The 24,959-nt window shown below is 39.9% G+C and overlaps 1 protein-coding gene across 8 annotated transcripts in view; it reads left to right on the top strand.

Moving 5' to 3' along the window:
- arhgap24 (Rho GTPase activating protein 24) overlaps positions 1–24,959 on the top strand; it is an 81,689-nt gene that overhangs the window by 48,193 nt on the left and 8,537 nt on the right. For 3 of the 8 annotated variants that reach the window (XM_085165366.1, XM_085165367.1, XM_085165369.1), the window contains 3 exons: positions 12,350–12,472; positions 18,941–19,148; positions 24,227–24,359. In XM_085165366.1, coding sequence (XP_085021492.1) covers positions 12,350–12,472; positions 18,941–19,148; positions 24,227–24,359 — 464 coding nt within the window. The other 5 variants (XM_085165368.1, XM_085165370.1, XM_085165372.1 and 2 more) reach the window with 5 other exon arrangements.

Below are 24,959 nucleotides of genomic sequence, written 5' to 3'. Positions count from 1 at the left end.
TGGAAACACATTTCCTAATAGTTATCCATATTCATGTTTCTTGTTTTATAGCCATAGCCACCAAGTAGAAAATGCATTGGTGGGAATCTCACGTCCAGGATGATAAATGATGACTGCCAGTCAGATTTATCTCTCTCTATCAAAATAACGTTGCTCCGACAGGCTCCTCAATCTCTCTACACCTCTACAGCAATCTAGGAAATGAAAATACTGATTTATACTTCTCATGGAAGTCTCCAAAACGACTTCATTTTACAAGGTGAATGAAATTAAAGGAAAAGATCATTTGTGTTTTCAGAATTTCTATTCTTCACAAGAGCTGAGCTAGCGAAAAGCTTGCATGCATATATATTTTTAAATCTATGGGTTCTCGTGGGGAAAATAGATTCAACCGTCTGTTCTGCCTCCATTATTCAAAATATACCAGAAGTCACGTCTCCACAGCCCTGTGTGAAAGGTTCAAAGGGCTTCCCAAAGGCCAGGCTGACTCAGACTACTTATTTTGACTGCAGGGACTGCAGGTGTGCATCTACCCTGAGGCCCTCATCAGTGCTGAAAGCTGATATTAGAAGGTATTACTGAGTGGGGCAACAGGTACTTTGTCAAGTCCACTCCTTGTTCTTTTCTGAGGATAAAGGAAAAGCTCACTGCAATCTTCAAGCGCCAGGAAGTTTGTCTCCCAGTGGCTCCATCAACAATATTGTAATTGATTTTAGTAATCAAGTAGCAAACTGCATCATCTGAAAATATCCTTGTTAACAATGAGGATATTTGAGGTTGAAGACATATCTTTATTTTTATTTTTCCTCTTTTTTTTTTTTTTTTTTTTTTTTTGCTTTTTTACCACAAAAGTCCTTTGTTGGGTGGAATCCGATATTACACTGTTTGTGTGGGAATTGCCCCTGACAGCATCCTGTATGTAAATGAAAAACGTTTTAGATGTCGGACAAACATTTTGGTAGTGCAGAGTTCACATCACTGAATTCTTTGGCAAGGACTCCCACACAGATTTACAGTCTCCCAAGCCAGGGGTGCGCGACACGTTTGTCAAATCGGTTATAGTGTGATCCAGTGTGTTTACATAACCGTGACAACGTATTCCTTCCACACAGACTGAATGCATTCACTTAAAAAATACAGTATACCACTCATCCTGTCAGATACAATCCAGCGCCACAGAGAGCTTAGCTGTTCAAAGTGTCTCTGGTTATACACAACACAAATTCTCAGACAGTGTGGTGATGACGATACCAGACTAAAAGCACGCTATATCTGTGGGAGGGTTGACTTCTGTGAGGCCATTTGAGGTTTTTCTCTTGGATCTGCGTGTTCTGCACCTTTCCAGAAGTTTCCCTCCAGCATCATTATGCCTATATCACTAATGTAATGTTTTAACCTCCCAGCGTTGTGTGCAAGTGTTCAAGTGACAACAGCTGCTAGCCCTCACCAAAACTCAGCGCTCCCTAACATTTAAATGAGATATCAATCCAGCAGCTAGTAGCCACTAAAGCTGTCGGTGCTCCAAAAGGTTCACTCGTAATGATTTTGGTATTTTAACAAACTTAAATTTTTATCATGAATAACTTAAATGTGTTCGGAGTTAAATCTGCTTTATGCTGCCATGGCGATAAATAGGTTGAACAGAATGATTGTGGTTTCTTAACGACACCGGAGAACTTACATGAATATCATTTGGGAATGTTTACAATTTTCTTCTGTGGCTTTGGACCCTTCTTTTAAAAAAACAAGTCTCATATTAAAAGATTCTTCTCGTCTTTTCCCATCCATTAGCACGTTCACTGCAAATCGCCTATGCTTTACACCCCTGTAGCAGCTTTTCAAAGCAAAACATAGTTTATTTTAGACTGTTTGATTCAAATTTCCCCACCCAAGAGCAGCCAACAGTTTCCATTGGAGGAAGGCGTGGATATACAAGTGTTATCCTTTTGTTCTTTTTCTAGAAGAAGAATATTAATACATTCTTTGAAAAAAGCTTATATTACATTAAATCACACACTAATAATAAAACCTAAAAAAATAAAATGCTGGTATGTTTAAATCTGACTGTGTTACACACACCACCACCCCTTACTGCACCTCTGCTTTAGTGTCTAGCCTTTATGATTATCATGCCAACTTACGTTACAAGCTCTGGGCTTCAAGGGCTGCTTGAGCCGCACTTCCTTCCTTCAGAAGTTGAAATTGATTCCCCTTACATAATGGTATATTTACAGCAGCCTTGGCAGAACACACAGACATAGCTCTTTATTTAGTTGGCATGAAATCAGAATAGAGACACTTGGCTCTTTGACAGTCCTGTGACCTCCCTGAACGGACTGACCCATTGCTTCCCTGCTTGTGCTCATGACAGCTCATTGAAACTCCACTCACTTTTTCTACCCAACAGCTGCAATTTGACTTGATTTCTTTTCATATCCTGTGACGACAGAGGAGAATGTGTATTCGCAGAATAACTCGATAATAACTTGTTTATTATCGAGTTATTCTGACATAAACTACACCTTGTCATGTTTTAAGGTGTAGTTTTAATGCAACTACACCTTAAAACATGACAACCTTGACTTCGACTATGCATATTCTTGTGGGTTCAACTAGACACAGTATCATGTTTGCCTTTCAAAAGCAAATAATACAGCGATTTTTGAGATGCGGCTGTTAGTCTCCTTTTTTTTTTTCTTTCTTTTTGATGCCATGGTTATCCACTTTCCTACGGGCGCCTGTAAAAGAGACGGTAGAGCCAAACAATCCTTGTCCCCTTTGACCTCCCCACTCCTATTCACTATGTTACTCATTCGGCATCAGATGGTAATGGATAGCCATAGAAACATCTATGGAGTCTGTGTTCTCTGCTAGACGAGGTCTTTAGGGATTCAGGCTAATGTTGTGATGTCTGTCTTCAGACTACATCTATTGACAGGCAAGGACCACCATGTCACCAGGGTGAGAATTAGCCGTCGATACCTTGCTGTGGTGGTGGTGGGGGGTGGTGAAACGGGACACCCATTAGGAATACGTGGGAAGATATAGCTGCAGAGAGGGGAGCTGTATCACCAGCAGCATGGCAGACTTGTAATGAGAGTATAGCTGTTTTGAAAATACTTTGAAGGACGATTTAACATTTTAAAAACACAGACAGAAAATATGTAACCTTATTATAATGTAAGCTTAGGAATTATTTTTGATTGTATAAAATGTCACAAGAAATGAAAAAGGTTAGCCTAAGCTCCTCAGGTGACCTTTTTGAGTTGATGATCTATACGTTCAGAAAAAAGTAGCAAATGCTCACATTTGAGAAGATTTAAGCATGCGCTGACCTTTGCCATTTTTTGCTGATGATGACTCATTTTGCAAATACATTTATGTTGTTATCTTAAAAGAGAATGACTCTTAGTTTAAGCATAAAACCAAGATAGAGAGACAGCCAAAAGCTAGTGTATATTTTTTTTTTTTATTTAGTAAATCAGCCATGCAAACTAAGGCACATTAAACAGCTTAATCTCCAGCATACTTTGTAGCCCAGTGTTCCTTCGACCTTCTGCTGATGTTTTTCCACTAGTGCACCAAAGATTTAAGGTTTTTAGTTTTGATAAATCAATTGCATCGACTGATATAAAGTGGAGTAAAAAAGCAGAAGTTTTAGTCTCGTACACACACTCTAAATGTTGTTTATGTTGTCATTAATGCCTGATTGCACATTTGAAAGGTCAATATGATTACATCATTATAGTCTTAATGTTAAAAAAGCATTGTGGTGGGAATGGGAGATTCCATGTTTGTGCATGAGGGTCATGCCCTCTGGAGAACCCTGGCCTCTGTTAAGCCTAAGCCTTCAGAGAGCTCTACCTATTGTTCCCATTACAGTACTCTACAGAAGTGTGTGTGTGTGTGTGTGTGTGTGTGTGTGTGTGTGTGTGTGTGTGTGTGTGTGTGTGTGTGTGTGTGTACTCACCAACCTCCCCCTGCTTTTCCAAATCCCCCCTTCCCACACCCTCCCTCCCATTTCTCTTTCACACCCTCTCAGCTGTGCTCACTCACTCATTCTGAGCCGGGCCAAAAACTGGCAGAGCAGCTCCTCCAGTCAGAAACTCCCGTCCTCACATTGACTCAGACAGCCAGGACTTTGTAACTCATTCAGGACGCCTCTTTATTCCCCCCCTCCTCCAACCCTGGGTTTGCTGGAGATAACGAACGAGGGATGGAGGTGGTTCATCAGTCGATTCATAGCTTACCCCTGTATGGATTAACTAATTTATTGTCATCCCATCAAGGTAACAGTAATGAGTTTATTATTTGAACCTTTTGAAAGCTTTTATATGCACAGCCTCTGTCCTGCTACTGCTTAAGTATTTCCTTAACTTGTTTACTACAGGCTTCTTTGTTACAGCTGCATGTTTAGAGATGATATTACTCATGAGTGAAATGGACCCTGTAAATAAGGGTACCAACAGTCATAAACAAAAGATGAAAAAAAAAATGGGAGCAGTGTTTGTTTGTTTTTTGTTTTTTTGTTTCCACTCTTAATATTCATCATTCCGTATGAATGGACAATTCGCTTTGCCGTGTAGCGTAGCTCGCCACCCAGTGACCGACTTCCTGTGATGTTAGAGTCATTTATAATGCACGGACCTCGGAGAAGTTATCATTAGACCTATTATTGAATCTCAACTTGCCCCTGCTTGCACACAAACAAGACGACTCCAGAAGACAAAAGAGAAGAGACGCTGATGTGCTCCTTTTAATCTCAACATGGACACACACAGGCTGGGAGAACTATGACACATATTTTTGTCATTTATCACTAAACAAGGTAGTTACAGTGTCTGCATTGTTTTCTCTGCCAGCAGCAGCTGCTTCCTCCACTTGGCAAGATGTGCAGTCAGGGTCTGGAAGAGCTTAACATTTCACAACAAGTCTGCAGACAAAAATCTATTCCGTGTTTGTGTGTACGGAATATTTAGCTCATTTTGGCCCCTTTTTTTAACACCTACTGTGCTCCCTTTGCCATAATTTTTTTTTCTATGTGGTTATACCGCAGGAGTGAGGTTTGCAATTATCAATTCAATGGACTAAAACTGCTTTGAAGATATGGAAATGTCATACTGTTAAGGTTTGCGTTCTATGCTTTAGAACCACATTACATTCATATTTTATCATTTTTAATAATAAGTTTCTTATTTTTCGACATATGTGCAAGACACCGATGCTGTTTTCAGATCTTTTCATCACATGTGAGGCTACAACTGCTAGGTAGCTTTTTAGCTTTGCACAAAGCCTGGAGGCAGGGAAACAGATGGGCTGTCTGAAGGTATTTAGGGGAAAAAAAACCATTTTGACAAATCTGCCTGCCAACAACTCAAAAGCATATAAACTTTAAATCAAGTTGTGTTTTTACATGAGTTTATTTGCCAGACAAAATCTATCTGCTAAGCTAGCGGTCACCATATTTGATGTAAAATATATTTATATGAGAAAGACGTCAATCTTATAGTAACTGGAACTTTCCGAAATATATAACTGAAGCCAAAAGACAGGCGCTTCCCATCCACTTATATTATATGTTTACTATTCACGTAACCTATCATAAGACTTGATGTAACTACGGGGTGTGAGTATCCTGGGCCATTCATGCCTGGTAACATATTACTGTTTATCAGCACAAAACACAACCATATATTCTATGGTCTTTAGCCACACTGTGGCGCTCTACACAGATGCACTCTACTGTGGCTCCTAGAGGGCTCAGTGAAGACATGCAAGTTAAAGTGAAGTGCACGGGTGATCCAGGTATTTGTGAGCAATTACAGCACAGTGGGATCCTTTGTTGTCTCCCACCTGTTTTGAGCCATTAGTTAAAGACTATGTGCAGCTGGTTTGGCCACTTATTAAAGCCAGTGGTTACAGCTGGAATGAACAGTTGTTAGCCATTTGCACTGAGCCCATCTAAGATGGCCTGCCATTCACATGTAAAGGTAATTGAACCTGATACCAGGTTGTCAGTGAGAGGCTATAGTTTTGTTTGGAGATGTGCTCTCAAGTTGTTAATGTAGTTTTGGATTTTTTTGTCCAACTCATATAGACGAACAGTCTGACTGAACTGAAAATCCACTAAAAGTTGTCTATGTTATTGCAGAACAGTGTGTGAAGTTTAAAGGAGCTGCAGCGCTCCCTACTAGAGTTGTGTGCTGGAGGAGTAGTCTGAAGCTTTACCATTGTCCTCACAGAGGGCACATGTATACAGTCTGTATATATTCTCACCAGTATTCAGCATCTGCCAGGTCAAGATGCTGAACATGAACACAAAACTTGCTCCACCAGGCTTTATATTTGAGGTTTTGGTGTGTGTGCAATACCATACTTATTTAAACACAGTGTGTCACATTCTGTCAAAAAGTTCAACATTCGTCTCATCTGTTCACAGAACACTGTTCTCGAAAGAAAACAAGTTTATTGCAAAGTGGTCTAGTTGCCAATTCTTCTTGCAGCTGCACGCAGTTCAGTTTAGCTGTGTCTTTCCTGTGTTTGTTGCTGTATCAGGTTTTGGGGTTGATTGTATTAATCCTCTGTCTGGTAATGCTGATCTTGAAGTAGCAGATGAAAGCCTAAACTAACTTGTCATTTTGGTACGTGCTCCACTGCAGAGAATATCACCAGTAGAGTTACTGCTAAAACATGAAAAATATGGTGTTTTCCCTTCTCCTTAACGTTTCTTCTATGAAGTCTCAGTGTGAACAGGGAATCTTAATGTCTATGTCTCACTGAATGGAAGCTGCTTCTGAAGTAAAGGTCTGAAAGCTGAGGTTTTCTTTCTTTTTTCTTTTTTTTGTAAAACTTTGGAGCAATGTGCCAAAGCATGGCAAATCAGGCGAATTGTGAAAGCTGCCACGGTTGTCTCTTCAGGTAAAGTCATGTTATACACGAAGACCGTCTCTGCATATGAACACCTACTGAAGTTGATCTCGTTTATAAAGTCATAAAAGTGTTTCTGTTTTTTTAACATAGTATCAGCCCAAGAATTGTATGAGAGAAATACTTTGTCCGTAAAAGAATCAGTCAAAAATTATCTTAATTTATTATAGTCAGAATTTAACCTGTGGCTCATGATTTGTGAGCTAAATGTTAATTTCTTTCTGAAGTTAATATTATTAATTATTTACCACCATTTCCATGTCACTGAAAGTGGATAAGAATAGTTTTAGGGCATAAATCAGTGATTGACCTTTGCATGCTCAGAGACGATGGGATTATCTGAATGCTCTGTGCTTCTAAATAGTAAGATTCTCCAAACACCACTTGAGCCCTAAATAGTTTATATTCTCCGTGTGCTAAGTGAGTGTGACATCTCACCCAACCTTATAAACTATGAGGCCAACTTAGGCCACTTTGGAAGAAAGCGGATCATCAACAGGAAATGACAGGAGGAAGCGCAGTGTGCTGTAATGCCCATGGTATGCTGTTTAATCCTGTTGCACGCTTGTTTAACGGCTTCACAACTGTTGTTTCCGAGAGGAAATGCTCTGTCTGTCCATGCAAGTAATGGAAGGCTGATTGATTTTAAATGTGGACAGAGGAACTCAAAGGGACACCAGGGAATTGCAGTTACTTTGCATGACAATTAACGCAAACAATGCTGGCAGGGTGGAGATGCCTCCGAGTCAGAAACCTTTCTGGCTAGTGGGAGTGATTGGTGTAACTGTGGGTAATGACTCAAAGCAGTGGTTAAGAATAATCACATGCTCAGGTTGAGCAAATATGTAAAATTGACCTTGTTGAGGCAGTTTGTATAAAGCGTTACGCATGCGTCATTTCCTTGATGCTACAGCCTAATTAATTATTGCTGTTACACTGGACCTGCTGCTGCATAGTAAACTGATTCATCATTTGTGCTTTAATGTGCATATATGAATTAATTTTAGTTTTTTAAGATTGGGTTCTCTTTTTGAAATATGCAGTGTAAACTTATGAGTCAAATCAGCTTGTAATACAAGGCAAAAAAAACCAACTTTTTTTTTCTTTGCCTTGTTCAAAGGCCGTGTCGTGTACCGCATAAAAAGACCAAAATTAAGAAGATTTAATTGTTAACTAGTATGCATTATAGGCAGCTTATAAAAGAAATACATCAGTGAACTACACTCATAGACTGGATGTCTAGTCATCTTAGGTATCACAAGCAAGGGGTTGAAGTGCCTGCTCATACAGTAGTCATTTCTTTATTATTGATTTTACTCCATAGTGAACCAAATTTACAAAATGTGCCTGATGCTAAACGCTATAAACTAGCGATTCAGATCAAAACTTCATCAGCTCATGACCAGTTGGGTGATTTTCTTATTCGCCTTTATAATAATCCTACTTGTTTTTGGATCCATTGCCCCCTGCAGGCCATTAGAAAGAATGCATCTGTAGGCACTGTGGCTTAGTGTTTCACAAATAACTCTGCACAGTAAGTTGTCTTGATGCATGCTCAATCATACAGGTCTTCTGTTCATCTGGATGTAGTGTTTTCACTGGGACAAATGTTTCGTCACTCATCCAAGTGACTTGTTCAGTCTCAGCTGACTGCAGGTTTCCCCAACCTTATAAACAGTACCTTTGCACAGTGACTGAAACTAGCCCACTGAATGAACAATGGGCTTTGAGGTGAGTTCCTTGATCATTAATATGCAAATTGTCATGACAATTGATCAACAACCACTGATCAAAGCCCATTGATCAATGGCCATGAGAACCATTCACAGAGAGTTGGGGAATGGCTGCAGTATTCGCATCTGTATTGTCTGCTTTAAGTTTAAAATGATATTATTCAAATCAGTTCAATTCAATTTTATTTATACACTACCAATTCACAACAGTCGTCTCAAGGTGTTTGAGGTGACTGTGATACAAATGTAAAAACGAATGTAAGGCTGTTACACAGTTACAAAATATCCCATTTGTTTTTTTAGTGTTATATTTGACAGTATAATATATTAACAATGCTTTGGCCTTGATATGTCACCACATATTTACACAAATAAAATGCATTCCATTTACAATGTACTTCAATTTGCTGCTTAGGTCTGCTTTACATTTTAAATTATATCATATTAATGTCAAAATGTAACACTGATAGTCAACTGCAACAAAAATTTGAATAATGTGCATTTCTTTCTAAAAATGTTTGATTTTATAGCATAATTTCTTAACAATACTTCAACTTTGATATGTTACCTCATAGTTGCAAAAATAAAATGCATTGTATTTGTGTTGTTGTTTAATTGGTTGCTTATGTCTGCTTTACATCTAAAATTATATTATACAAACTAACCTCTGACACTTTTTCAAATTCTTCATTTCTTATTTACACGGTGACAAGATTCCACGACATATACAGAAAATATTTGGTGAGCATTAAGTTACTATGTTGAATGTGACACGTGAAATAAATGTAAATGGAGAATGTAACATTGGATATATGACGTTAAAAATGAATTGAAATTTTAGTGAGCCATTTGGAATGACCTCTGCCTTCAGCAGGAACAAGTGAGTTCAATACTGACAACAGGGGAAGTTGGACCATAAGGAGTAAATCATTCGCCCTGGAACCCGAAACGGCTTTGCACGGCCCTGGTCGCCACAGTCTCACACGGTGTGTGGGAAACAGTAGGCATACTCAAACCCATCGAGGCGCTCTCACCCGCTCTTTGAATTAAAGCTAATATTTATCCCCCGCTCTCTCGAGTTTGCTACACGGAGGACTCCGTGCTGGATTAAAAGCGGAGGCGCGGTCTCGCAAGCGAGAAGTGTTTTGGAGCGACGGAGCTTTTACGCCGGTGGCCAAAGAAACACTCCCATGTGCGAGCACGAGTGAGCGCCTCGGTTACCGGTTAGTGCACCGTTTTGGTTCCGTTTTCGTTGACAAACAGCCTCACTGAATGACTGACCGACTGCGTGTCGCAGGTCGAGGGAAGGTAAACTGACGCTGCGGTTGTGATTTGTGCGGTTGGGAGGTGAGCTAAAGCTGCCGCTTTGTTTTTGTTTTCCTCGTGAATGGCCACGTTCAAACATTTACTGGAACGACCGAATAAGTTTTCTGCATGCATAAACACAAACGTCAAGTGTCTTCAAAGGTAAATATGTGGGCGTGACAAGGTTAATGAATCGTATCCGCTTCGCGCAAAGTGTAATTAATTAATGGGAACTCTGCGAACGATCAATAGCGGGTCGTGACTAATCACTGGATTAGGAAAGCGAGAGAGCGCATTAGACTACTGTGAGAATGACTTAGTTTCTGGATACCGATCGAAAAATAGATCAAAACTTAAACGACTTTAATGTGAGAGCCGAATTGCAAACCTTTGCAAGCATTGATCAGACACTTTTACTCTAACGGTGATTAATGGATGCTTAGATTGATTATCAATAGGCTAAACAGCTACATGTACTGCAGTAATGATATTTAGGAACCATATGAACATTAGCAACCCGCCAGATCTTTTATTTTATTAATAAAATGGTTTAAACAGTGGCTTCAAACATAACTACTTTTATGCTTTTTATATAGAATCTAACAGTTGCTAACAAAAGGTAGCGCCCTATTGGATTAGTTTGTGTTTTATGGCACATGTAACCTTAATTGTCATCCTTGACTGTTAATGATGAGGTAAATTTTATTTAACTTAATGATTGAGGTGTCTTCAAAGTCTGAATACTGTCAAATTTGGCAAAAAGTTATTTGCTGTATTGTATTTTTTGCTTGTAAAACATTGCCGGTTATTTTAGTTAGATTTTTGTGAAATCTTTACTGTATAAAAAGGTCAAAATTGTAGCAACTTGGTGAAATCTACCAGCCAAAACGCATACATTTCAAGTGTTCCTGGAGTTTGGGCCTCTTCCAATTTTTTTCCTCTTCTTCGTGCAAATTGGAAGTGATGAAGTTGTGCCGGGAACCTCTACTCTGCTTATTTCAACTGTATCAAACTGATTAGCGCAGTTGGGGAGTGCTGGTAATGTACCAGTAACCTTGAGGTCATGCAAAAGTATAGCAAATGTATTGTCCTTAGATAGAAAGACAAATTTCCTTTTTTACCTATTCTTCAGGACAAAGAGAACCCCACCCCACTAAATTGATACATGCTGACACATGCTGTGATGTCTGTGCTGTTAGTCATGGGATTTTGAGAAGCCTACAGGTAACAGAAGGCGCTTTTAAATTTACACACTTCGTAACGTGATACTAGCCTTGCATTTTTAACTATTCCTCATCCGAAACTTCTTTTCAAATATGACATACCAACAGATGATAGAAGCTTATCCTCTGCGTTAAGTATAGTCAGTCTACTTATTGTCGTGTGTACACATTGTGTGTTTGTGAAGGGAGTTTGTCATCCATAAACATAGTGAACATGGCAAACTGAGCAAACACTGGCATCTGCTGCCTTACAAGAAGGATCAATCTAACTGTCAAAGGCCAGCACCAAACTGACAGCTCAGGTGTTGAAAGCACTATTTATGCAACATTCACATTAAACACATGTATGACTCTCTGTGTGAGTCAGCAAACAGTTTAAGCATCTCTTTTTATCTTTCTTTGTTTCAGTTCATTAGGAGTAAACCTGACCCCCCCCCCCCCCCCCCCCCCCTTGCCGACCTGTCATGTTGTGTTCTAGTCTATTAATAGTTTTCATATGCAACATGCAGCTCTCATCCATCTGATGCGATCACTGTGGCAGGATCCCTGGTGGTCAGAGTCATAAATAATTAAACTGCTAGTCTGACGCCTCATTTGTCTTCGTAAGAGCTCGTCTCTTCTGCAGCAGGCCCGCTGCATCTCTGTGAAATGCAGCGAGTTGTTTTGTTTATCTCGATGAAGCTGATGTAAAGCTGTGAAAAAGGCTCTGTTGTCATAGTGATCACTGCAGCCAGAATGGTTATGTGAAACAGGTACAGAGTCTCCACTTCAGTCTGTCTGGTATGACATGACAGCAGAGTGCTTGTGGCCATTATCCACAGGTTAAATCAAGATACAGAGCCTGCCTCTAATGGAACATGCTGAGAGACAAGCATTTGCCTTTGACTGTGTGGTGCGCGTGTTTCAGAAGACGTATAGTTGTGAAATGGAGTTCAAGTAATTTATATCAAACAAAGACATTTAATGGCCACCTTGGTTACGAGAAGGTCTTATCTTGTCATTAGTCTCTGTCCGTTCAGAAATGTGTTTTGCAGCCAGCTGGTGATTTCTTGTCGTGCTGAAAAACGTTATTCTCGATTCATGTTATTTTAGTTCTTGCTGGAGAGCGTGCAGTTTTGGATCTTGCATCATTTAAATTTTTCCTCCTGTTTATTTATACAGGTGGAGACAGAGAGCGGATGACAGCCAACCATGAGACCTACCTTCTTATGGCCAGCACCCAGAATGACATGGAAGACTGGGTGAAGACAATCCGAAGAGTCATCTGGGCGCCTTTTGGTGGAGGTTAGTACATACTATTTTGGTTTCCAACAGTTGTGAAACGAAGACGTTCAAGATGTTTTGTCTCCAGTAAATCCAGCCCACATCTTCTCTTCACAGCATTGTGCTCTAACCCCTACCTGAACATATAAACTCACTCTGTGTTTAGCCCAGATAAAGCTGATATGTTGAAAAGGGACCTTTTGGTCAGCAAAACCCATTTTGGACAAGTAAAAGTCTTAATATATGAATATATTTATAAAATGTGCATACCTGTGGAACGTGCATTCAAAGTTTACCTGCTTTATTGTCATTTGGATTATATCAGAAGTAACAAACGATTGTGATGCAAAAACACCAATGAATATATTTATACAATGTAGATATAATTGAGATGACCTGCTGAATCTCGAACTGAAGATCAGAATGAAGGAGAAAAGAGATTTAAGTGACTTTGAAAGTGGAATGGTTATTAATGCCAGACAGACTGGTCTCAGTATTTCAGAAACCGTTGATTTACTGGGATTTTCCCACATAGTTGTCTCTAGGGTTTACAGAGAATGGTCTGAAAAACTGAAACTACCCCAGATTCTCTGGGTAAAAATAAATTGTTGATACCAGAGAGCAGAAGACAATACCAGACTACTTCAAGTTCATAGGAAAGCAACAGTAATTAAAATAACTACTAGTTACTAGGGGTGCAACAATACACAAAATTCACGGTTCGGTTCAGTTCAATACTTTGGTGTCACGGTTCGATATTTTTTCGATACAAAAAAAAAAGTTCATGCCTTTTTAATTTGTCATTTATTAAAATTATAAATATATATTTTAACTCAAAAGTACAGTTTTTAAATTTAATGTTGCTGAAACAACAAAGTAATAAAAAAATAAATCTATCTGATCGAAGAATCACTCATCTTTGGAAAAGAGTTTATTACAGAGAAATGGCTCTTTCCAAAATAAAAGCTATACTATACGCTTCTTCTGGGCTATACTCTCAGCAGCATATTAAACATATCAGGTCCCCATAAGGAGAATCATGTCCTAACGGCTGTCTAAATGACTCGGGTAAAGTTTGTAGTATGCGTGCTTGTTGTTTTTGTCTGCTTCCACTTGTCTTTGCACTAGGATGATGTCGGAGTAAATTTGCAGTTATATTCGTTGTGTTCCTACTAGTGCTGTCAGCGTTAATCTCGTTGAAATGATGTTAACGCCACAACACGGCAAATCTCCGTTAACGAGCTACCGCGGATCGCCCCGTGCTTGGGGCTGGACGGCCAACACGTTAACAAGCAAACTGCACTAGTTCCCACCAATGTAATTGAGCATTGCGGCACATCCAACATACTGTTTTACTTTTGTTCATGACGCGCTTACCTTCAGGGTCATACGTCACAGGAAAACCAAAATGGTTCCAAACGCCAGATCTGAATGAGGGTGGGGGAGGTTCAATTTGCCATGTTGCAAGGAGAGCTTAACTTCTGTCTCGCTAGCTTGCCCTGCGCTCAGTGAATCTGCGTTCGACTACTCCGCCTAGGCTGCACTGTCGAGCGCAGATCCACTGAGCTCTCAACATAGACAGCATCGTCAGAAGGAAAGTTGATAAAATAAATGAAAAATTTTATATTGTTCGATACACATGCATACCGAACCGAAAGCACTGTATCGAACGGTTCAATATCGATACGAGTATCATTGCACCCCTACTAGTTACATATTTTGGATATGCTCTTCTGCATGTCCAAGATATGTAGAAGAGCATCTGAACACACAGCATATAGAAGTATTAGTGGTAACATTTATTTGAATTATTCTGTTTTTAACTGTTTGAATGTGTAGACATCAGCAAGACAACCTGCAGAAGTTCAAACACAGCTGTAGAAGGGGGACGAGAGGTGATTTAAGCGACATTGAATGTGCCATGGTTGTTGTCCAACACAACCGTCCTTATGGTTTACAGAGAAAAAGAGTAAACCAAAAGTGAGCGACAGTTCTCTGGCAGGAAGTGTCATGTTTGTTCTAGAGGTCAGAGGAGAATGACCAGTCTGCTGAACAGTGATGCAAAAGAGCATTTCTAAATGGACAACACATTGAACTTGAAGCACATGAACTGTAGCAGCAAAAGACCACACTGACTGCCACTCCTTCCAGCTGAGAACAGGAAACTGAGGCTGCAATTTACACCTGCTCTTTAAAATAGGAAAACAGAAGGTTTAAAAAAAAATAAAGCATTTCCTCATCAGATGAGTCTTTATTTCTGCAACATGCAGAATTTGGTGTAAACAGCATGAAAGCATAGATTACTTGTATCAAATGATCCGGCTGCAGGTGGTGATGCAATGGTGTCGGGTATTTTCTGGGCACACTTGGACACCATGTCCATCCCTTCATCATCACAGTGTACCCTACTGATGGAAGCTTCCATTAGAAAGAAGTGCTATTTTACAAAGCTCAAATCATCTCAAAGTGGCTTCTTGAACTGAGTGAGTTCACTGTACCGAAATGGCCTCCACAGTCAGCAGATCTTAAATCCATCACCTCTGGCATGTGGTGGAACGGGACAAATCTGCAGCAACTGTGTAATGTGGATGTTTCAAGCAGCAGTCTATGGCACAAACAGCTGGTAAAGTCCGCTGAGTATAAAATAAGAGTGTGCTGGCATTTAAAACCTTTTTTCCCCTTGTGGCATCATGGCACGTGTTCCGGGTGGCATTATCACAGTACTTGGCTATTACTTGACATAATAATGTTTTCAGTGTCTTTTGAAGTGTCAAATCCAAGTCTGTGCTTCTTGAATCTCCACATAGCATTTTTGTTTTTCATTTCTACCCAGCCTTGTCATGCTAATAAAAGAACACAAATGCATTCTATAGCGGTTACATGTGTCAAGTGAGCTGAAATCTAATCATAAAATAAGCTGTGAGTCATCGCTCAAGTGCATGATGCTGTAATTGTTCTCATGATGTTGTTCCTGACTTTGGAATTAGTGCGCTGATTACCGAGCCTCCCACTGCGCCGCCGTGGTTTCGTTATCCACCGCACTGGCAGACACCGGCCTACTTTGTGTAAGAACAGGGCACAAGTGCAGCATTTGTAACTGGACAGCCAGTCCAGGCAGCTCTCAGTAACAAAATGAATAGAGGAGGCAGAGCTGGCCCCTCTGTTTTCAGTGCAGGCAGCTTGATGTCTATTGCAGCTGACTGCTCTTCAAAAGGATGAGCCATTCGTCAAAGATACCACACGAAAGGTGGCTCCATGCTGGACCAGAGCCAGGCTGTCTTTGTCTCTGTCATGCACACATATACAGAGCCCAGACACATGCGCACACACACCACACACACATATTCCAGCTTTTCACATTTTGCAGTAGCAGCAGAAGCTAGCTGAGCACGGATTGGCTGACGAGTGATCCTGAAGTGTGGTGAAACTCTGTTCAGTAAGTGACAGGAAGGCGGCTGCCAGAATGAATGAGCCCCCCTTGAAACCTTTACCGTCATGCTGTGATGCCGCTCGCTGTGATGTGGCATTAACCGCAACAAACACTTAAGCAGGAAAGAGTGTGAGATGTGCAGCTGCGGCTTTTCCGTCTGGATCTTTGGAGATCTGTGTCATGGTAAATGTCAGTTGTCTTTTCGTAGTTTGGGGAAGTGTTTGGAGTTTGAATTTGAAAAGAGCTTCTTTTAATATTTTCAAAATGCCTCATTTCCAAGCCATGTTCCCTGTGGTAAATGTCAGCTATTCCAGACTGCTGTGCCATTTCTGTCCAGTTTTGTCTGATCCCTGTGCCGCACTGACTTTCAGTAATAGCGGTGGTCATAACAATTTTCATCTATTAATTCAGCTCCTCACCTCCTGCGCACTTGTGCACTTTCAGCTTCAATGTGGCTTCCAATACTGTCATAACTTACAGTAAAAAAATTGCTTTTAAATGTGACCCCACAGATAAATGTACTTAACAGTGTGGTGCTTATCTGTCTTCTGGCTTTGGATTGCAGTGTCCTCTTCTAAACTTCCTTTGATCTCAACTCCATAAAAGCTGGAGAAAGTTTGTTTTTAAATGTCAGTCGGGATGTGAGATCAGCCATCATTTGCCTTTATATTATGCTTCTGAGCTTTAAGTAGTATTTATAGACTATCAGTAGGAGGGAAAAATGTTTTTAACCATATTGTGTCTAATTAAGTGGCAAATTTTAAATTATGTTCATTCTTCTAATCATAAATGCAGATCACACTCCGAGAGTAGTTGTCCTAACTGTTTATTTCATCCATACCAAATCTCTAAATCATCGCTACGTTTTAAACCTTCTTAATAACGAAGGCATTACCTAAGTCCTGCCACGGCACACCGAGCGATGGTAAAAAAAACAGAGCTGCGTCAGCATGTTTCTGTCTGGAGGCGTATTGTTGAATCTAAACTTTATTTCCTTAATGACAATCCAGACCGGCTTTGTAGATCAGATCAGTTTTGTAAATTGGCAGTTCATTAAATGCAAATGTTTTACACGTTTGCATGTTTTACCTTTACACTAAAGGTCAGAGAAGCAATTCGAGGTTTTTTTTTGTGGATTATCATGAAATGTCTTATTGTCTTATTGGTTTGTATTTGATAAAACAGGTTGTATGTTGTCCATGAACTAAAATCACTTTTATACTTGTGAGTGTGAGTGAGAGGTTCTGTGCAACTGGCAGATACTAAGATTTTTTGCAGAGATGTCACTCATGTGCACGCTTTGGTCTTGTGGTTTGTCCCGTATCCAGCACTATTGGGAGCGCCAAATATTCATATAAACACTTGCTCACACTCTGCATAAGCTGGTGCGTGCGTGCGTGCGTGCGTGCGCGCACACACACACACACACACATTTACATGTGACCCAGGAAAACATTCCTAGACTCATGACCAGAACGTCTGGAGGGATGACCTCATTTTTACTCCCTTTTTTTCCCCTTTTCTTCTCTTTTCGATACTCGCTGATATTAATCATTCTTTACTAAAGTGAAGCTGAGCTCTTCTGTATTTTACTCTGGTCTGTCTAATATTTGGAGAAGTGGACCCACAGCTTCAGATATTTCACTGTTTTGTCATATTGGGGTTGCTGTGAAGATTGAAGTGGCAAAATCCCAGAGCGACTCCAGACTTCTGAGGAGCTTCTTCTCATCAAGCAAAGACAGTTTTCTGAGAGATGGAAATCAGAACAGTTTAGCCGACCCGCTGTCAAACTGATGCATCCAGTCTATTCCACTGCTTTTGTTTTGTTCTCTGTCATTTCTGCGAAGATTAGGGCTGGTTTTGGGAAAATGCTTGTGTGCAGGCACTTGAAAATTTGCACCTCTGGTATGTTTTCTTATCACAGATTTATTAGTAGGCCTTTTTTCTGGAAACTTAAAAGTTGCGTCATTTTTAAGAGGGGTGAGTAATCACATTCGCTTCTAATGAGAAATGTTTTGAAGCCTTTGCAGCAGTTTGTGGGGAAAGTCTCAATACACCTGTTGAAAATCTTAAGCTACTAGTTTTTTAGTGTCTATTTCAGACCCTGGCTATTTGAAGCCGTTTCTTGATGTGTTAAGGAGGATGCTGGTAGGCTGGATCTGTTTCCGGCGTCTGACGGTACCATGTTGTACCACGTGTGTGTGTGTGTGTGTGTGTGTGTGTGTGTGTGTGTGTGTGTGTGTGTGTGTGTGTATGTGTGTGAGTAGCCTCTGTCTGTATCTGGAGACTGGAAAAGTATGCAGATCCAAATCTCTCAGGAAGGCAGCTTTAATCCCCTCTTGTGTTGCGTCCACATGAGACGGCTGTAAATGGAAATCAGGCTGTTTTTTTTCTACAGTGTCTGCCTCGGACAAAAGGCGAGAGGTGCTCAGGAAGTTAGAGATTTGATCATCAGACTAAGTGTGTGTGTGTGTGTGCGTGTGTGTGTGTGTGTATGCGAGAGAGAATATTTTACATTTTATTTGCTTGGATTGTCAGGAAAACCTTATCATAAATTCCTTTCAATTGATTTAACTGCTCTCTTTGATGTTACTTGAGCTGTAGATGGCATGCTAATGGCCTCTGCAATTCTTTGAGAAATGTCAGGGAGTTCAACATATTAAACAGCATTGATTTCTCCAGATAAAAAAAAAATATGTATATATATATATATGTATGTATGTATGTGTATGTATGTATGTATGTATGTATGTATATATATATATATGTGTATATGTGTGTATATATACATACATGTGTATATGTATATGTGTATATATATGAATAAATATCTCGTACACACTGTATTAAATTATAAGCTTGGCTGCATAACAAAATGTAAACAGCATAGATAGAGTATAGGTGTATACTTCTGCCTACTCCTTTTCAAACAAAAAAATGGAATGATATTTTGTAATGATTGTGAATGTACATGTTTGAAATAAAAAGGAACTGAACTGAAGAGTTTACATTTATCACCTTTATAGCATTAGTAAACTTTTTGTGTGTGTCTGTTTCAGGGATCTTTGGTCAGAAGCTGGAAGAGACCGTGCGGTATGAACGCCGGTTTGGGAACAAGCTCGCCCCTATGCTGGTAGAGCAGTGCGTGGATTTCATTCGGCAGCGGGGTCTTCAGGAAGAGGGCCTTTTCAGGCTGCCAGGACAGGCCAACCTGGTCAAAGAGCTGCAGGATGCCTTTGACTGTGGAGAGAAGCCCTCTTTTGATTGGTAAGCAGAAATGTGCCCGTACAGGCTGGTTTAGATTTCCTCAGTGCGTTTTAATGTCCACTTGATACGTTCAGCTCGGGGAGTTGAAATGCAAAAAAAGTGGGCGGGGTAGTACAGGGTTCAGTTGTATCTGCTTAGAGAAACTTGAGTGATACAGCTGCTCGAAACCTGTATCAATTATGAAAGACATAATTATTTAATTTAGGAATATTTAATATGTATCTTAAGTCTGAGCAATGTGATAATTGAAGCTTGGCAATAACATTATTGTTTGATTTATTAAACTGAAGATAAGTACCTGAATAAGTATCAAGCTGCTTAAACAGCGCTATCACAAAGACCAATGTGGTAAATCCGTGATAGTTAAAATGTATGATAACTCCCCTCCATGCAGGGAGAGGTCATCCTCATATTTGCACACTATCTGTTGCAGGCACCATGTTCATACCTGACCTGGTGAGATGTCTCTTGCACACGATGATGTATCAGAACAAATTTCCTCAGCTTTTTTCATGTCTTATATTTAAAACACAGCCTCATTGTTCAGCCATCTTTACTGTGGGAGTTCTGCAGGTCTCCCAAATTCTGTCATAATTCATATTAGCACTTGGCCTCCTTTGGCTGTCTTCTTCTGCATGGCTAATGTCCAATTTGTCAGTTTTATGGTTACCACTCGGAGGTCAGTCTCAGGTCATTCTGGTGGAATGTTAGCTTGTGAGATGAAGCTGTCATCGTTATCAAACATGGGTGTTTAACTTGCCAGTTTTAATTTTGTCCCTCTGAACACAACAGCTTGAATATCGCCTCATTACATTAGAGAAAACACAACTCTGTTGTTGGTTATTTGTGTGTTGCATTTTGCCACACATTATTCGGATTTCAAATAATCAAAACTGAACCGGTTTTGCATTTTTGAGCACAACCACACAGATAATAAACAAATGCAGGCAGTTACCGTATTATATAATAAGTTTTAAGGGCTGTTTCTGTTGCTGAATTAGACCTCCGGACTGAGTGGGTGTGTGGAGAGCACAGAAAGCGGCACAGCTCAGTTCATTGACGTGTCTGCTCAGAGGAACATTTTTGTGCACAAATGAGTTTTTCTGTGTCCCATCAGACCAAAGTCATCATCTTGTTTGGAGCTTACTGAATTCCACCAAATTTCTGCTAAATCTAAATCAAAGATAAATTATTCTGTCCAGTATGAAGAAAACGAGAATGCAACAGTTTTCTCCTAACCATCATTATGGAGCAATAATAGACAAAAATAAGAGTCTGAGCAGTACAGTGGTGATGAGATTAGCACTGCCGCCTCACAGAAAAAAAGATTTCGACTCAACCCTGCCTCTCACCCAGTGACAGCTGGTACAGGTGCCAGACTCCCATTATCCTGCATTGGATAAGCACTTAACAGGACATATAGATGGATGGACACTTTGATGATATGCTAGTTTGTGAGATAGCACCACTTTGTCAGGGAAAAAAGGGGTATGTCCTGGACAAGATTGACAGTCCGGCACAGTGTTAACACAGAGAGGCAAACAACCAGTCACAATATTCATTCCCAGTTTACAATCACCAGTTAAAGGTTTGAGCCCTCTGAAAAATCCCGAATAGGGCAGGAAAACTTAACATAGAAGTAGGGATGTCACAATATCAGAAATGTGTTTGCTAAAGAAGTGTTTGCAGAGTAGCCAAGTGACAGTACGAGGTATAATATGAGCTTATTTTAAAGCATTTCATATTAACCGATGGAGTCATGGAAGATAAGTGGTAACGGATGGATGGAGGTTAGCCAGTGCCGTCCGTTTAGCGTATTGAAAATAGTTGATTGTACAACAGCAAAACTGTCTCAAACTTAATGGCAATCTGTATCTTAAACTTGTGTAAATGTAAACTGCTCCCTTCTGGTTCCAGAGTAACAGCAGCCTCAGTACGTATGCTGCACAGGGTTTCTAAAACAAGACAAGAACCGCCACTTTGTCCAAATGTTTATATTTAAACGTAGTATTTAAAAGTTCTACAGATCTCGGAAGGGCTCTGACTAACCAGGAAAATAAAAAAAAAAGTGCTGTAGACACCAGTTTCACAACACAAGGTACAAATATCCAAGATAATCGACTTATTTCCTATTTGTACAACTGAAAGTATATCGAGTAAAGTATATGGATTTTGGGAAGTTAAAACAATGTTGCAAAATGGACAAATGCGTGCTCTAACATTTGAGGATATATAAAAACAACAGAAATCTGGAAGTTGGAATTGCAGGTTGTGTTTGTTATTGTAAAATGTTAAATATCAGTATGGGTTTCAGACTTTTAGCTTTCGCTTTATGCATTTTGCTGGGACGTTGAAGTGAAAGGTGGCTTTTTACTGGATCACCATAAAGCTTTGTGACTGTGAAAAGGCAACATCACTGTGTTTGCTTCAGTGTTGGGCAAGTTACTTTGAAAAAGTAATTAATTATAGTTACTAGTTACTTTTTCAAAAAAGTAACTGAGTTAGTAACTGAGTTACAAGATTCTAAAGGTAATTAATTACTTGAAAAGTAACTATTGCGTTACTTTAAAAAAAAAAAAAATAAATAAATTTAACCCTCTGGGGTCCAGAGATTGGCCATTTTTCACTACTTTGGATTTTCCCTCCACATTTCACCTTTATAAACTATTTACTTTGCCTTGTTTGGTCTCATCCTTTTCAGCACAACCTCACGTGTCTGAATTTACAGTTATGTTTTCATTTTGACATACTGTATTAACACAATTGATCTTAATTCAGGCAAAAAACATAAATTCCAAGTAGAAAAGGTTTTTTACTGTAACAACCACAAACATGTTTAATGAATCATATTTCATAACTTTAAATGCAAATATAAATTGTCAATTTTAAAATCATATGCACAAGCTTTGCAAACAAAGTTATTTGAGGCCATTTACCTTTTACCCTTTTTAAACAACCATTTCAAACTATTTACAGAACAATCAGCTGTTCTGCATCCAATAAGATACTGCACAAATTATTTGTGCCACTCCAAAAAATAATTTCTGTCCACTATAAAAGAGAACATCACAGCCTGATACCTGCAGGTCTGAAGATCTGACAGCAGCAGGTGTATCACTCCTGTTTCTACCTGGAGACAGCAGTCGCCTCATTGTTCTGACACACAACACAAAACTATCCACAACACTACACACTAACTACAACACAACACATTAACTACACACTCCAAACACGCTAAACGTCACAAATCTCTCACATCTCCAAACTCGCTCTCTCTCTGTCTTTCTCTCTCTCTCTCTCTCTCTCGCCATCATTCTTAAAACTTCCCTCTCTTTCTAAACAACCAAATGTCATGTTGCCAAATCATTTTTGATTGGTCGACATATTGCATTTCTCCACCAACACGAAAGGGGTGGTTTTTTGTCCTTTTTTTTTTTTGCTCATAAGCAGAGAGTGCTTGCTAGCGCTGTCCTTAGACAGTAAACATGACGAAAGTATTCAGGAAAAACACGCGTATATATTGTTTATCATGACTCTGGTTTTACGTGGCCTATTAGCACAATTTATAAACTGGTATATGTCACCTTGTTGCTTTGTCATCTTGAAGTCGTCATGTGTTTGGCTTACCACGACTACAGTACTTTATTCTTCCTCAGTCAAACAGCAGCACTCATGTGATTGTTTTACCCCCTTAGCTTCAGTGATCGTCTGCCAGAAAGTGATTGCCGTCCGCGGGAGTGCGCAGTTGCTTAAAGCTGTAGCGTCCAGATTACTTACAGCTACTTCCGTGCAACTGATATAAGATGCGGTAAACTGAAGACAGCTTCAACTGTCTGTTTTTTTGAAAAATAGTAACGGACCGCATTTTCTTGTTAGTAACGGTGTTGTAACGATAGAAATAGTAATTAATTAGATTACTCGTTACTGAAAAAAGTAACGCCGTTACTTGTAACGCCGTTACTTGTAACGCCGTTATTCCCATCACTGGTTTGCTCTGGTCTTTTTCAAAAGCACTTGAAGCCCGTCCATCCATTTTCTTAACTACTTATCCACTTGATAAGCCTTGTAAGGCAGCCAAGCTCTCATTTATATCCGTTATCTCCACAGGTAATTATTTCAGACCAATAAAGATCAGTAAACTGTGAGAATCACACTCTTCACGGTAAATTCAGCTCAGTGATGTCCTGGATTAATGGACTGGGAGAAAAAAAACCTTATTTCGTGCTTTTCTTTCCTTTGGCAGGGACGTGGTAGCCAGCCACACAAACTTTCCGAGGCATCTCTTTGTTCAGTATTTTGCCAACAGTAAAAAGGAAAAATCATACTTCCCAATTATACACCTGCTGTTATATTATGCTGTGTGTAGGTGGCTGTAGGAGACTAAGCACTGATTGTTTAATGCAGCAGCCTTCATCTAGAGCATACTTGAGTAATAAATACCGAGCCGAGCTATGGATTGCTTTTTTCACAGCATTGTGCCACTCCAACCAATAACATAAATAAAACCTGCATGAAACTGTCAGGATCGACTCTAGAAATCAACATCTCACCACTTCCCGAAATTCAAATTCACACTGACGAGTGCGTCCATCACGTCCTCTGCACAGTAACACATTTCTGCCCTCCTATTTCTGCTTTGCTGTGGTAGAAACTACAGCCTCCCGTGTACCTGCCTGTGTCTGATTTTGATGTCCCTCATCTTGCGGATTCCCTCATTAGTGACCTCCTGCCTCGCGACCTCCTGCCTGCCTCGCCAGCTGCTCCAGAGGCTGCAGTGGCCTCTTGGCAGACGTTTAGGCTGGTGCTGGCGTATTAAATAAATCAGAAAGTGCCGATTGGAAACAGAGAAAATAAAAACTGGAAAATGATGGTACCCACCTGCATTAGCAGTCAGTAGTTGGTCAGTAATGTCAGTTGTATGCATACACTACAGCTACACTATTACAGCTTGACATTTTTCTCCGACAGTGTGAAACCTAAAGTTGGAGTTGGCCTCATGGTGATTGCTGTTTGTCTCCATGCGGTTCAGGATAAATGATGGCCCTAACTTTTTATCGGTGTCTTGTCTCTCTCAACAGTAACACAGATGTGCACACAGTAGCTTCTCTGCTGAAACTGTATCTCAGAGAGCTGCCCGAGCCCGTCATCCCCTTCCAGAAGTACGATGAGTTCCTGTCCTGCGCCAAGCTCCTGGGCAAAGATGATGAAATGGTGAGAAACATGCAATGATTGCTTTCTTTGTACCCACATCTACTGGCAAATTAGCTTTCACACACCATAGGGATTTTTTTTTTAAGTTTCAACCTTTATAAGAATAAAAGTTGGTACTGAAAAGCCCTCACAGAAGTCTTATTCTTTGGCTTTTAATCTGCTCTTTTGCCGCCCAGTCATCCACGCTCAGCCCTGTGTTTTGCACACAATGACTTTGTTGAGTCCGTCTTGACTTTTAACATCTAAATAGGATTTCGCTCACACCATGAGGCACAGTTGGCAGCATGGCTGGGGTTAGCCTTTTGCTTCAGCATTTCTGAACCTAAGTTTGTGGTTTTTGTCTGTGTGTGTGTGTATATGCTACAGATGGGTACGAGAAGACATATGGTAAAGTGTGGATGAGTTCCCCTGCTTTTTAACCCTCCTGGGACTTTGAAGTTGAAAGGAGATGGATGGAAAAGAGTTCACTATTATTATTTTTTTTCATGTGAAAAGGCCTCAGGGCGTTTCCACATATCCTTTATTCTCAGTAACCTAACTGAGACTACTTCTGATTCAGTGGCACATCCATATAGATAGTTTATAAATGGGTATAATGAT

The sequence above is a fragment of the Neolamprologus multifasciatus genome, chromosome 7, assembly GCF_963576455.1.
Source record: "Neolamprologus multifasciatus chromosome 7, fNeoMul1.2, whole genome shotgun sequence".
NCBI lineage: Eukaryota > Metazoa > Chordata > Actinopteri > Cichliformes > Cichlidae > Neolamprologus > Neolamprologus multifasciatus.
This window is presented reverse-complemented; position numbering and strand designations above follow the sequence as displayed.